This window comes from Choloepus didactylus, chromosome 10, assembly GCF_015220235.1.
Source record: "Choloepus didactylus isolate mChoDid1 chromosome 10, mChoDid1.pri, whole genome shotgun sequence".
NCBI classification, from domain to species: Eukaryota; Metazoa; Chordata; class Mammalia; order Pilosa; family Megalonychidae; genus Choloepus; species Choloepus didactylus.
The window spans coordinates 132,082,779-132,096,980 of record NC_051316.1 but is presented as its reverse complement, the minus strand read 5'-3'; the positions used below and the strand labels follow the sequence as shown (position 1 = coordinate 132,096,980).

Genomic DNA, 14,202 nt, shown 5'->3' with positions numbered 1-14,202 from the left:
GAAATTGGAACTCTCATTCATTGTCGGTGGGACTGTATACTGGTTCAGCCACTCTGGAAGTCAGTCTGGCAGTTCCTTAGAAAACTAGATACAGAGTTGCCCTTTGATCCAGCAATTGCAATTGTCAGTATATACCCGGAAGATCTGAAAGCAGTGACACGAACTGACATCTGCAAGCCAATGTTCATAGCAGCAGCATTCACAATTGCCAAGAGATGGAAACAATCCAAATGTCCTTCAACAGATGAGTGGATAAATCAAATGTGGTATATACACACAATGGAATACTACACGGCAGTAAGAAGGAATGATGTCATGAAACATATGACAACATGGATGAACCTTGAAGACATAATGCTGAGCGAGGTAAGCCAGGCACAAAAAGAGAAATATTATATGCTACCACTAAAGTGAACTTTGAAAAATGTAAAACAAATGGTTTATAATATAGAATGTAGGGGAACTAGAGATAGAGAGCAATTAAGGAAAGGGGAACGATAATCCAATAGTTCTGGGAATGCCCAGAAATGACTATGGTCTGTTAATTTCTGATGGGTATAGTAAGAACAAGTTTACAGAAATGTTGCTATATTAGGTTACTTTCTTGGGGTAGAGCAGGAACATGTTGGAAGTAATGTAGTTATCTTAGGTTAGTTGTCTTTTTCTTAGTCCTTTATTATGGTCTGTTTGAAATCTTCCTTTATTGTATGTTTTTTTAAATTTTTTAAATTTTTTTTATTTTTTATACGGTTGATTAAAAAAAAAAAGAATTAAAAAAAAACAAAACAAAACAAGGAAAAAAATATGCAGAACCCCCTTGAGGAGCTGGTGGAGAATGCGGGGGTATTGGCCTATCCCACCTCGATGGTTGCTGATGTGCTCACAGACATAGGGGACTGGTGGTTTGATGGGTTAAGCCCTCTACCACAGGACTTGCCCTTTGGAAGACTGTTGCTGCAAAGGAGAGCCTAGGCCTCCCTATAATTGTGCCTAAGAGCCTCCTCCTGAATGCCTCTTTGTTGCTCAGATGTGGCCTCTCTCTCTAGCTAAGCCAACTTGGCAGGTGAAATCACTGCTCTCGCCGCTACGTGGTATCTGACACCCAGGGGAGTGACATCTCCCTGGCAACATGGAATATGACTCCCGGCGAGGAATGTAGACCCGGCATCGTGGGATGGAGAACATCTTCTTGACCAAAGGGGGGAAATGAAAGGAAATGAAATAACCTTCAGTGGCAGAGAGATTTCAAAAGGAGCCGAGAGGTCACTCTGGTGGGCACTCTTACGCACAATATAGACAACCTTTTTTAGGTTCTAATGAGTTGGGGTAACTGGCAGTAGATAACTGAAATTATCAAACTACAACCCAGAACCCATGAATCTTTAAGACAATTGTATAAAAATGTAGCTTATGAGGGGTGACAGTGGGATTGGGAAAGCCATAAGGACCACACTCCTCTTTGTCCAGTTTATGGATGGATGAGTAGAAAAATGGGGGAAGGAAACAAACAAACAAACAAACAAAGGCACCCAGTGTTCTTTTTTACTTTAATTGCTCTTTTTCACTTTAATTATTATTCTTGTTATTTTTGTGTGTGTGGTAATGAAGGTGTCAGGGACTGATTTTGGTGACGAATACACAACTATGTAATGGTGCTGTGAACAATCAAATGTAGGATTTGTTTTGTATGACTGTATGGTATGTGAATATATCTCAATAAAATGAATAATAGAAAAAAACATTCGGGACATATGGAAGTATTGGAATGCAGACTGTATGCTTTATATCAACGTTAAATTTCTTGAACTTGATAACTGTACTTAAGGTGGTTACATAAGTGAATCTCTTTGTTCTTCGGAAATGTATATGGCAGCATTAAGTTTCAAGGAGCATGATGTATACAACCCACTCTCAAGCGTTCAGAAGATAGACAGACGGAAGGAACAATATGGCAAAAGTAGCAATATGTTAATATTAGTGGATCTGGGTATCTGGGGTGGGAGGAATGCTGGAGTTCTGTGCAAGGGTTTAGTATTATTTTGGTAACCATCTTGTAAGTTTGAAATTATTGTAAAATAAAATAAACGGTTTAAAGAAAAAAAAATTAAATAAATATGAAACTAGGCATTAATGGAAGAATTGAGAGCCAGGAAAGGTGAAAAAATTTACAAAGACTAAACAGCAAAAAGATAGAAGGAAGTCCTGCTTTATCAGTAGTGACTCGAAGTGTAGGTAGACTGTTAGGATGGATAAAAAGGCATGATTCAGCTATATGCTGTGTACAAGAGACTCCCTTAAATTCAAAGACATAAGCAAGTTGAAAGCAGAAAAAATACACTATGCAAGTAGTAACCAAAAAAGAGAGCTGAACTAGCTGTACTAATATCAGATAAAACAGACTTTAAGTCAAAACCAGTTACAAGGGACAAAGATGGTCATTATGTACTGATAAAGGGGGTCAATTCAACAAAAAGATGAAACAGTTATAAATATAAACACATCCAATAGCACAGCCCCAAAGTATATGGAGCAATTACTGATGGATCTGAAGAGAGAAACTGAAAGTACTATGTTCTCAACACACATTCTTCTTGAGTGCACATGGATCATTCTCCAGGATAGACCATTTCTTAGATCTCAAAACAAGCCTCAATAAATTAAAAAATATTGAAATCATACAATGTAATCTTCTCCGACCACAATGGAATGAAGCTAGAAATGACTAACAGAGGGAGAAATGGAGAATTCACAAATATGTGGAAATTAAACAATATAGTACTCTTAATCCATAGGTCAAAGAAGAAATCACAAAGAAGAAATTAGGAGATATCTTGAGGCGAATGAAAATGAAAACAAGACACATCAAAACTTATGGGATGCAGCAAAAGCAGTGCTGAGAAGGAAATTTATAGCTCTAAATGCTTCCATTAAAAGAAAGAAAGACTTCACACCAGAGATCTAACCTCAAAATTGGAAAAACTAGAAAAAGAAGAGCCAACTTCTTTTTGAGATCCAAAACGATCAGAAGGAAAGAAATAAAAAAGACTAGAGCACAGATATATGAAATAGAGCATTAAGAAAAAAACAAAATTAAAAGTTGGTTTTCTGAAAGGTTCAATAAAATTGACAAACCTTTAGCTACACTGATGAAGAAAAAAGAGGATAAAAACAAAACTAAACTAAACTAAACTAAACTAAAGTCAGAAATGGAAAAGGGACATTACTATCAACTCCACTGAAATATAAAAGACTATAAGAGAATATTATGAACAAGTGTACACCAACAAATTAGACAACCTAGATGAAACGCACCAATTCCTAGAAACACACACACTGCCTACACTGACTCGATAAGAAATAGATGTCAACAAACCAATAACTAGTAAAGACATTGAATCAGGCATCAAAACTCTCCCAACAAAGGAAAGTCCAAGACCAGATGGCTTCATAACTTGAAATTTTACCAAATATTCCAAGAAGAATTAATACCAATCCTGCTCAAACTCTTCCAAAAAATTGAAGAGGGAACATTACCTAATTCATTCTATGGGGCCAACATCACCCTCATACCAAAGCCTGATAAAGGGACAAGAAAAGAAAGTTACAGACCGATATCTCGTATGACTATAGATGCAAAAATCCTCAACAAAATACTAGCACACTGAATCCAACAGCACATGAAAAGGATTATACACCATGATCAAACAGGATTTATCCCAGATACACAATGGTGCTTCAACATGAGAAAATCAACTAACACAATACATCACACTGATAAATGATGGGAATAAAACACATGAGCATCTCAGTTGACACACAAAAGGAATCTGACAAAATCCAGCACCACTTCCTGATAAAAACACTCAGAGGCTTGGCCGCTCCTCCGCGTGGTTCAGGGGTGGTGTTTCCCTGAGGCGGGGACGATGAGGAGCGCTGGTGAGGGTGGCCACAGGCAGGTGACCTCAGAGGAATCTGAGACTCTAACACGAGGATGTGTGGCTCTTCACTTAACGAAACCTTTTCTGTAAGACACGTTGCCACGATGGAATTCAGAGGGGCTAAGCAGTGTTTTTGTTCCCTTTGTCCAGATTCTAGCTTTGCCAGTTTGAATGTATTATGTTCCCCAAACACCATGTTCTTTGACGCAGTCTTCTGGGGACAGACATATTAGTGGTGATTAGTTGGAATCTTTTGATTGTTTCCATGGAGATGTGACTCAATCAATTTCCATGGAGGTGCTACCCCACCCACTCAGGGTGGGTCTTCTCCAGTGAAGGTGCCCCACTGTTGATGCCTCACCTTGGACACTTTATGGCCTTAAGACTGTAACTTTGTAACCAAATAAACCCCCTTTATAAAAGCCGATCCATCTCTGGTATTTAGCAAACCAGAACACCAGCCTTAAAAAGACTCATATTAAGACCAATTAAATGAAAACAACCAAGTCCCCAGAAACCACAGGGGTCACCACCTAGATATTAGTGTACTTCTGGATAGGGAGGAATTTTATTCTTGGAGATGTTGGGAAAAGCTACCTGGGTCTGGAAAACAATCACTTGAAATGCGCAGGGGAGGCTGCTTGGGCATCCGAGAGAGACCAAGACGAAGGCATCAGCCTCTTAAAACCTAGTCTTGGAAGTGACCTATCATCACTTCTGTATTCTTTTGGTCAGAGAGACCAATCCTGGAATAAAACTGAAAGGCGTTTTTCTTAGAAAACATAATTTGTCAGACATATCTGACCAAGAATTTAGAAATTTATATAATAAGATACAGGTAGTCCTTGCTTTGCACGGTTCCAATTTTCATGAACATCAGTGACCACAGTTAAGTTAAATAAAACCATCTGCCAAAAAGCAGTTAGAATATCAGTTACCACAGTGCTGTGAGTAGCATCAAGTACAAACTTTGCTGCTAACTCTTTTGTCCATAAATTATTATGCAAATAACAGACATGCATCATGATCGATGACAAATCACATTAATTCCTTCAAAGTCTGCTGGGACTGGGTCACCGAGCAGCTGTTGGCCAATTCACGCACAAACAGCAATGTCCTGTCATGTGCCCTCCTTGTCTCCCAGTGACAAACCCATGTGATGCTTTACAAAAATGGGTGACAGGAGGGAATTGGTCAACAAAGATGATGGGGCAGGGAGGAAAGGCAGAGTGATCATGCTGGAAGTGAAAGTGGATGTGATTAGAAGATTTGAAAACAGTGACAGCAAAGCCAAGACAGGAAGAGACCTGGGACTGTGTGAAGCCACGGTACAAACCGTGTTGAAAAAGTCCAATGAATCTAAAAAACAAGGTAAAGTAGCTTCAGCATCTTTCATCATAAATTGCACTAGCAACAGGAAGCCTCTCATGGTTGAAATGGAGCGTTTACTTCATCTCTGAATTGAAGACTGCAGTGAAAAATAAATCCCAATCAGTTTGACTAGCACTCAGAACATAGTTGCTCTGTTGAAAGAAAATGGAGACTGAAAAAGAACATCTTACTGCCAGCGAAGGCTGGTTTCACTGTTCTGGAAGTCGGCACGAAGTGACTAATGTTGAGCTATCTGGTGAAGCTGTTGGCTCGGATAAGGGTGCTGTGGTGAAACGCACCCCCAGATTCCAAGAATTACATGCAGGCCTTCTTTGCACAGTACTGCAGGACTGAACTGTGCAAAAAACTTTGCAGGATGCGAACGGAGTGGAAATGGAGTTATGGAAGATGCAGCCAACCAGATAGGCAGCCAGAGGAACTCAGTGATGGCGCCTCAGAGGCATAAGTGAGGAAAGTGGCTGCGATGAAGGATGAAGATGTCTCAGAGGAAGTGATTCTGGCAAGAAAGTCACATTACAGGAACTGCTGGAGACATTTCATGACATTGAAAGCGCAAAGGATAAAATTTTGGAAGCTGATCCAAACTTAGAAAGAAGTATGACAATTTGCCTTGTCATTGAAAAGATGGTAGTGCCATATCATAAATTACATGAGGAGAAGAAGGCAAGCACGGTTCAATTTACTCTTGATAAATTTTTTTACAAAGAAATAAAATTTTAATTCTAAAAACAACAACAAAAAAACACTTAGAAAACTAAGAATACAAGGAAACCTTCTCAACATTTGATAAAGGGCATATATGAAGAACCCACAGCTAACATCATACTCAATGGTGAAAGACTGAAAGCTTCTCCCCAAGATCAGGAACAAGACAAGGTTGCCCGCTGTCATCACTGTTATTCATTTAGAACTGGAAGTTCTAACCAGGGCAATTAGGCAAGAAAATGAAATAAAAGGTATCCAAATTGGAAAGGAAAAAGTAAAATGTTCCCTATTTGTAGGAGACATGATTCTCTATACAGAAAGAAAAATCCTCAACAAAGCACCCAGAGTTAATAAAAGAATTCAGCAAAGTGGTATGGTACAATCAGCACCCCCAAATCAGCACTGTTTCTATACACTAGCAATGAACTATCTAAGAAGAAATGAAGAAAAAAAATTCTGTTTATTATTGTAACTAAAAGAATTAAATATCCAAGAATAAATCTAATCAATGATGTAAAGAACTTGTACCCAGAAAATTACAAAACATTGCTAAAGGCAAAGAAGACCGAAATATATGGAAAGAGATTCCGTGTTCATGGATTGGAAGGCTAAATACTGTTAAGATGTCAGTTCTACCCAAAGTGCTATACAGATTCAACACAATCCCAATCAAAAATGTAACAGCCTTCTTTCCAGAAATGGAAAAGCCAATCATCAAATATATATGATAGCCAAGGCCATCTTGAAAAAGAAGAATGAAGTTGGAGGACTCACACTTCACGATTTTAAAACTTACAAGAAAAGCTACAGTAATAAAACCACATGTACTGGCATTAAGAAAAGACATACAAGATAAAAGGAATTGGCGTGAGAGCTCAGAAACCAACCACCATATTTATGGTCAACCGATTTCTGACAAGGGTGCCCAGTCAACTCAAATAGGAAAAAAATACTCTCTTCAACAAATGGTGCTGAGAAAACTGGATTTCCATTTGCAAAAGAATGAAGGTGTACCCCCACCTCACATCTTATAGAAAAAAATCAACTAAAAATGAATCAAAGACCTAAATTTAAGAGCCAGAAGTATTAAACTCCTAGAAGAAAACGTAGGGAAGAATCTTCAGGATTTTGTGTTAGGCAGTAGTTTCTTAGACTTTCTTAGAAGCAATAAATGAAAAACATAGAGAAGTGGAACCTCACCAGATTTCAAAATTTTTGTGCCTCAAAGGACTTTACCACGAAAGTAAGACAACAACCGACACAATATGAGAAAATATTTGGAAACCATAAATCCAATAAGGGTTAACATCCAGAAGATAGAAAGAAATCCTTCAACTCAACAACCAAAAGACAAACAACTCAATTTAAAAATTGGACAAAAGATCTGAACAGACATTTTTCCAAAAATGATACACAAATGGCCCAAAAGAATAAGACAAGATGCACAACATCATTAGCCATTAGGGAAATGTAAATCAAACCACAGTGAGAGACCATGTCACACTCACTGGAATGGCTGCTATTAAAAAAAAAAAACAAACAGAAAATAAGTGTTGAGGAGGATGTGGAGAAGGAGGAGCCCTCAGTCACTGCTGATGAGAGCATAAAACAGTGCAGCTGCTATGGAGGACAGTTGGGCAGTACCTCAGAAAGCTAAGTATAGAACTACCATATAACCCAGCAATCCCTCTACTAGATATATATACCCAAAGGAATCGAAAGCAGGGGCTCAAACAGATATCTGCAAACTGATGTTTATAGTGGCATTATTCACAATTGACAAAAGATGGAAGCAACCCAAGTGTCCATCAATGGATGAATGGATAAAGAAAAGGTGGTCCATCCGCACAATGATAAAAGAGGGAAGTCCTGGTACATGGTACAACACAGATGAGTCTTGAAAACATCATGTCGAATGAAATAAGCTAGATACAAAAGAACAGACATTGTATGGTTTCTCTCACATGAAAGACTTAGAATAAGGAAATTCATAGAGTCAAAATCAAGCGTCGAGGTAACCAGGGAATTGCTTGGGGATAGGAAGAGGCAGTTAAGGCTTAAAACTCACAGGGTTTCTATTTTGAACAAGGGAAATGTTTTGGTAATGGATTGCGGTGATGCTAGCAGAACATTTTGAATGCAATCTAAATGTGGTTAAAAAGGGATTGAACTGTTAGGTTGTATGTATGGTACTAGAATAAAAATTTTAAAAAGAAAAATCCATGGGACTGCATAATACAAACTGTGAACCCCAAGTTAAACCACTGACTATGGTCAATAGTACAAATATGAAGATGTGCTTTCGTGAATCGTAACAAATGCACCACATCAATGCAAGGTGTTAATAACGGGGTGGTATATGGGAATCTTCTGTAAATTCACAATTTCCCTAATAAAGTATACATATATTAAAAAGCAGCCACAGAATGGAAGAAGAAACCTGCAACACTTGTAAGTAACAAAAGATCATTTGTTCAGAATGTGTAACATCCAACAGAAAGAAGAGGGCAGAAGTTGTGAAAAAGCAATTCACAAACACCTCCATGTGACTGATGCCTCAGACTCCATGGGGGTGCAGATATGCAGTGTGAGTGTGCATACCCGCGGCTCAAGAGCACACACCCACGGATCGAGGGCACACACCTGCGGCCCAGTGCACACCCACAGCTCGAGTGCACACAACTGCGGCACACCCGCATATCCACAGCTCGAGTGCACACCCGTGGCTCGAGTGCACACACCCGTGGCCCAGTGCATACCCGCAGCTCAAGTGCACACATCCACAGCCCAGTGCACACCCACAGCTCAAGTGCACATACCCACAGCCCAGTGCACACACCTGCAGCACAGTGAACACACCCATGGCTCAAGTGCACACACCCGCAGCCCAGTGCACACACCTGCAGCACAGTGCACACCCACAGCTTGAGTGCACACACCCGCGGCCCAGTGCACACCCATGGCTTGAGTGCACACACCCGTGGCCCAGTGCACACCCATGGCTTGAGTGCACACACCTGTGGCACAGTGCACACCCACGGCTCGAGTGCACACACCTGTGACCCAGTGCACACACCCACGGCTCAAGTGCACACACCCGCGGCACAGTGCACACCTGTGGCCCAGTGCACACACCCATGGCCCAGTGCACACCCACAGCTCGAGTGCACACACCCGTGACCCAGTGCACACACCCACGGCTCAAGTGCACATACCCGCGGCACAGTGCACACCTGTGGCCCAGTGCACACACCCATGGCACAGGGCACACCCACGGCTCGAGTGCACACACCCATGACCCAGTGCACACACCCACGGCTCAAGTGCACACACCCGTGACCCAGTGCACACACCCATGGCCCAGTGCACACCCATGGCTCGAGCATGCCGCATGGAAGGGCCTGGTGCAGCCCCAGGCCTGTCACAGGTTTGAGCAATGCCCGAGCATCTCAACCTTCCAGACTGGTTTCCTGGAAGGAGGCTGACGGGCCAGCACCTGGGTACTGGCGGGTGCACAGGCGTGGATTCCTGAGAAGACCCGGTGGACTAGGACAGGTGTGGGTAGAGCACCTGTGGACTTCACGCTGTCCTGAGGCGCACTGCTAGGCTGTGCTCCAGCAGCGGCTGTTACAGGATAGAGAGCAATTATTTCCCGTCTCCACCTTAATCGCCTCCAGTAACGTGGGCTGAAAGGTTCAAGGTGGAAACCTTACCTGTGCCAGAGGTTTTCCAGCAGGCAATTCATGAATTAAAGAGCAAGAGTAGGGACAGGCAAAGGGAAAAGGCAGCCTGAGGTCAAGAAGGGTCTCTGTTAGCCAGACCCCCGGGCTTCGGAAACCCCAGGCATGAGCGTGGCTCTGGGGTGGCTGCGGCCTTCCCTAGCCTGCCCAGCACGTGGGGCTCCCCTCTGCTCTGCTCAGCCACACCAGGGCCTCACCCTGCTGCTGGGCACAGGCGGGCAGTGCAGGGCTGCGTCCGTGACAAGAGGCCTGCTTCAGAGAGCCACAGTGACAGCCCCAGCCTCGACCCCAGGCACCGGCAGCCCTGACCTCCTGCTGCTCTCTGCCCCATTGCCTGGCTCAGGCTACACTGTCTTTCTTTCCAACCCTGTACTTCTAATAGACGAGTCATAATCTAGAATTAAACTATTTAAAAATATTCTGGCAGTATTCAAATGAAGTTTGATGCTTAGGTGTTATAACAGGGTGTTACATGGGAATTCTGTATTTTATGCATCATTTTTTCTGTAAACCTACAACTTCTCTAATAAAAATAAAATAAGATCAAAAAAATAAAGTGTTTGAGATGCTGATCCCCTAGTGTATAACCTGATTGGTCTCTGGAACAATGCATATCTCTGAGACACCTGAAACTCAGAGCTAGAGCTCGGCAGATATGAATGTCAGTATTAGTGCATACAGCCACTGTCAAAAAAAAAAAAAAAGCTGAAAAAGAGCCCAGACTTCAATTAGTGATATGAATGAAGCAGGTCTGGTTAAGACCAGGGCAAACCAGGCCAAAGGGTAAAGGTTGAAACTGATTGTGTTTTAAAACTTCAACTTCCATATGAGACCAAGAGAACAAATATCTATTTGGTACAGGATCTAAATTCTCTAAACGGTACAACTCTACAGTCGATTTGTTCAAACACCACAATTGCATGGAACTTTGAATAGGAAGTGAGATACGGTAGGTTAGTATAGGCTGGAGTGAGATAGTGACACATCCCAGAGTAATTTGGGCAGATAATAAAAAATATATTTACAGCCTTCCCCTCCCCAGCCCCGAGGATCTGGGGGAAGGTGTGGATGTGTTGGACATCCTCACCTGGACTGGTGTTGATGTTGTCATAAACATTGGGACTGGCGGTTTGATGTGCTGAGCCCTCGATCATGGGACTTGCCCTTATGAAGCTCATTACCACAAAGGAGGGTCTAAACTTGCATGTAATGGTGCCTAAGAGTCTCCCCCTGAGTACCTCTTTGTTGCTCAGATGTGGCCCTCTCTCTCTCTAACTGAGCCATCTCGACAGGTGAACTCACTGCCCTCCCTGCTACGTGGGACCTGACTCCCAGGGCTGTAAATCTCCCTGGCAACGCAGAGTATGACTCCCGGGGATGAATGTGGACCCGGCATCGTGGGACTGAGAGTATCTTCTTGACCAAAAGGGGGATGCAAAATGAGACAAAATAGTTTCAGTGGCTGAGAGATTTCAAATGGAGTCGAGAGGTCACTCTGGTGGACATTCTTATGTACTATATAGATAATACCTCTTAGTTTTTAATGTATTAGAATAGCTAGAAGTAAAGAACTGAAACTACCAAACTCCAACCCAGCAGGTCTGGACTCCTGAAGACTCCTAATTATATAATAAAGTAGATTACAAGGGGTGACAGTGTGATTGTGAAGACCTTGTGGATCACACCCCCTTTACCTAGTGTATGGATGAGTAGAAAAATGGGGATAAAAACTAAAGGACAAATGGCGTGGGATGGGGGGATGATTTGGGTGTTCTTTTTTCACTTTTATTTTTTATTCTTGTTCTGGTTCTTTCTGATGTAAGGAAAATGTTCAGAGATAGATTGTGGTGATGAACGCATAACTATGTTATCATACTGTGGACAGTGGATTGTATACCATGGATGATTGTATGGTGTGTGAATGTATTTCAATAAAACTGAATTTAATAATAAAAAAAAAAAAATGAAGTGTGATGATTTACTTCACCCTTGACCAATACCTGCCAAGAAGCACAGAGATTAAGCGACTTGAGTTGCTGAGGTCAGCCCGCTGAACTGGCCTCAGAAACGGGGCACGGCGTCCAAAGGGATGGCACATGTACCATCCACCAGCAGTGTCAGCTCCCACCTCACAGGAAAGGCTCACGCTCAAAGTCTCGAAGATGCACAAGTGCCATGGGCACATCCCCACCCTCTTGGAACAAACCTTTTCCAGGTTTGCAGCCCACAGTCAGCCCTCTGTGTCCCAGTTCCACAAACACACTACCTTATTGTCCAGGTCAAACAGGTAAGAATCTTCCTCCCGAACATCAGCTTCTGAGTCTGAGACCAGCTCGCCGACATACCTGCAGGGCGAGGGGAGACAGGCAGGTAAGTGCCTCCAAGACACGTCTCTTCTGTCCTTAAAGAAATGAATGAAACCCCAAAGAACATGCCAGCATGTTTTTGGAGCATTTGTCTATGACTGAACCAAAGTTTAACTTGAGATTCCAGAAGAAAACAGTAACACAGAGACTTTGCGTCTGGCAGCACCCACTGGCATCCAGGATTCCTGCACCGAAACAACTGAGGGGGCTGGGCGAAATGTCAAATACACGTGAGCTGGCTGGGGGGCAAGAAGTGCCTCGAGCATAAAACAGGTGAGACGTGGGCGAGGGGCACCAGGGCTGCAGGACAAGAGGCACTGCACTGAGAGGATGGACATGCCCAAGATGGGGCAGCACGTTGGCCAAACGTTCCTCTGGGTATCAGGACAATGCAGCCCGGAATGCCCTCTCTGGCGGAGCTCCTGGCTCAGCTGCTCCAAGCAGTGCCCGGAGTCCAGGCTGCCAGGGCAGGCCACTCATGCTAAGGCCACAAAACCGGGCTCATGGAGAGAGCAGGCGGCCTGAGAGTGGGCTCATGGCCACCAAGGAGACGCTGCGCAGTGTGGCCGGGGCCACGGCTGACCAGTTCTCAAGCAGACTAAACCCAAGAACAGCAAACACGTTGCTTCAAAAGAATTACAAGGAAAAGCAAGACAATTCAGAGCTTTATCCGACAAATCCTGTTCCCTGGGGGAACACGACCCCGGGGAGCTTATCCATGCACAGCCCTCATCCTTCCCACAGCACAGTGCGTCCTGGGTCCTGGGGCCATGGCTGAGACAGGGGAGCAAACAAACCCATTCAGCCAATTAACGCAAAAATGGGCTCAACCAAGCTCCACAACACACAATGAGGAGGCCTGACCAGGAGCCGCCCGGAGGCCCGCGTGAATGCAGCCACAAAGCCAAAGCCCACCAACTGCACTATGCTTGCAGTGCCCTGGGAAGCTGGAGCCTCCCTGCCCCCAGAGGAGCTCCTGGGCCTGCAGAGGCAGAGCCGGGGTCACCTGGGGATTCACTCACTCGCAGACGAAGGTGCCCAGGGGGATGTCCTGCAGGGACCGCACGCCCCAGCCCATGTTCTGTGTCCGGTAGAGCTGCAGCCTCGCCCTGGAAAGCAGAGAGCCAGGGAGGGAAGGTTAGACAGCGCTCAGCCCCCTGCCAGGGCCACGTACATCGGCTCAAGCTCATCGCAGAAACGCGGAGCACGAGTAAATGGATTTCGTGTCTGAAAACTGAGAACCTTACACGTGAGCCTAAGTAACACGTCTGCAGTAAATCATGTGAGCGTCCAGGCACTCACTTGCACGAACCAGGCAAAATGTCTCAAAAGGACAAAAGTACCCCAAGTCCTCAATGCAGACATCAACTCTCACGTGTGGGCTTTGACGGTCCCGGAAAGCGGGGACACCTCGGAGTGCGGGAGGCCCCAGCCCAGCCCCAGGACCTCGGCCAGCCGCTCCCCTTGTGCCTCCGTCTCCTCAGCTCTAACCCGGGGACAAGGCTGCTGCGGCACGCACCGGGCTCCCTCTGCACCAGCTGGCCCCCTGCAAAGCCCGGGGTGCCCTGCCCTTCCCCGCAGCCCCTGGGAGCCTTCTCCACAGTCTTGTGCTTCCCTCGGGGCTGCCCTGGCCTTGAGGGCTCTCTGGGTACACAGGGAAAGGCTCGAAAGGGTCTGCCCCAGTGTGACCCCATAGGGCCTCTGTCCACCGTGCTGGGTCAGGGCCCAGCCTGAGACGGGAACTCAGGACAGATGGATGTGGTGGGGGACCCTAGGACGGAGGAACGGAACGGCCGAGAGGGCTGTGTGTGTGGGCCCGGCTCGGGTCCGTCTGGGTTCCTTTAGGGGGGTACGTCCAGGGTTTGTCTGCAGGTCTGTTTGGGGGGTCCATCTGGGTCAGACAGCCGGGTTGAGACGTGCCTCTGGTCTGTCTGCTGGCCTCATGGGGCCCCAATGGCCGACACAGTGACCAGCGTGTTGGCTAAGTGGAGCTCCTGAGGACGGGACGGCATTTTTATCGTTCTTGAGGAGCCCTTGGGGCAGCCCTGATGACCCAGTACC

At 44.6% G+C, this 14,202-nt stretch overlaps 1 protein-coding gene across 7 annotated transcripts in view; it reads right to left on the bottom strand.

Annotated features, from left to right (window-relative positions):
- The window catches only part of EHMT1 (euchromatic histone lysine methyltransferase 1), a 300,279-nt gene that overhangs the window by 18,866 nt on the left and 267,211 nt on the right, over positions 1-14,202 (bottom strand). For all 7 annotated transcript variants that reach the window (XM_037797144.1, XM_037797146.1, XM_037797149.1 and 4 more), the window contains 2 exons: positions 13,164-13,250; positions 12,042-12,120 (listed from right to left, as the gene is read on the bottom strand). In XM_037797144.1, the coding sequence (XP_037653072.1) occupies positions 12,042-12,120; positions 13,164-13,250 (166 nt within the window). The remainder of the gene's footprint in view (positions 1-12,041; positions 12,121-13,163; positions 13,251-14,202) is intronic.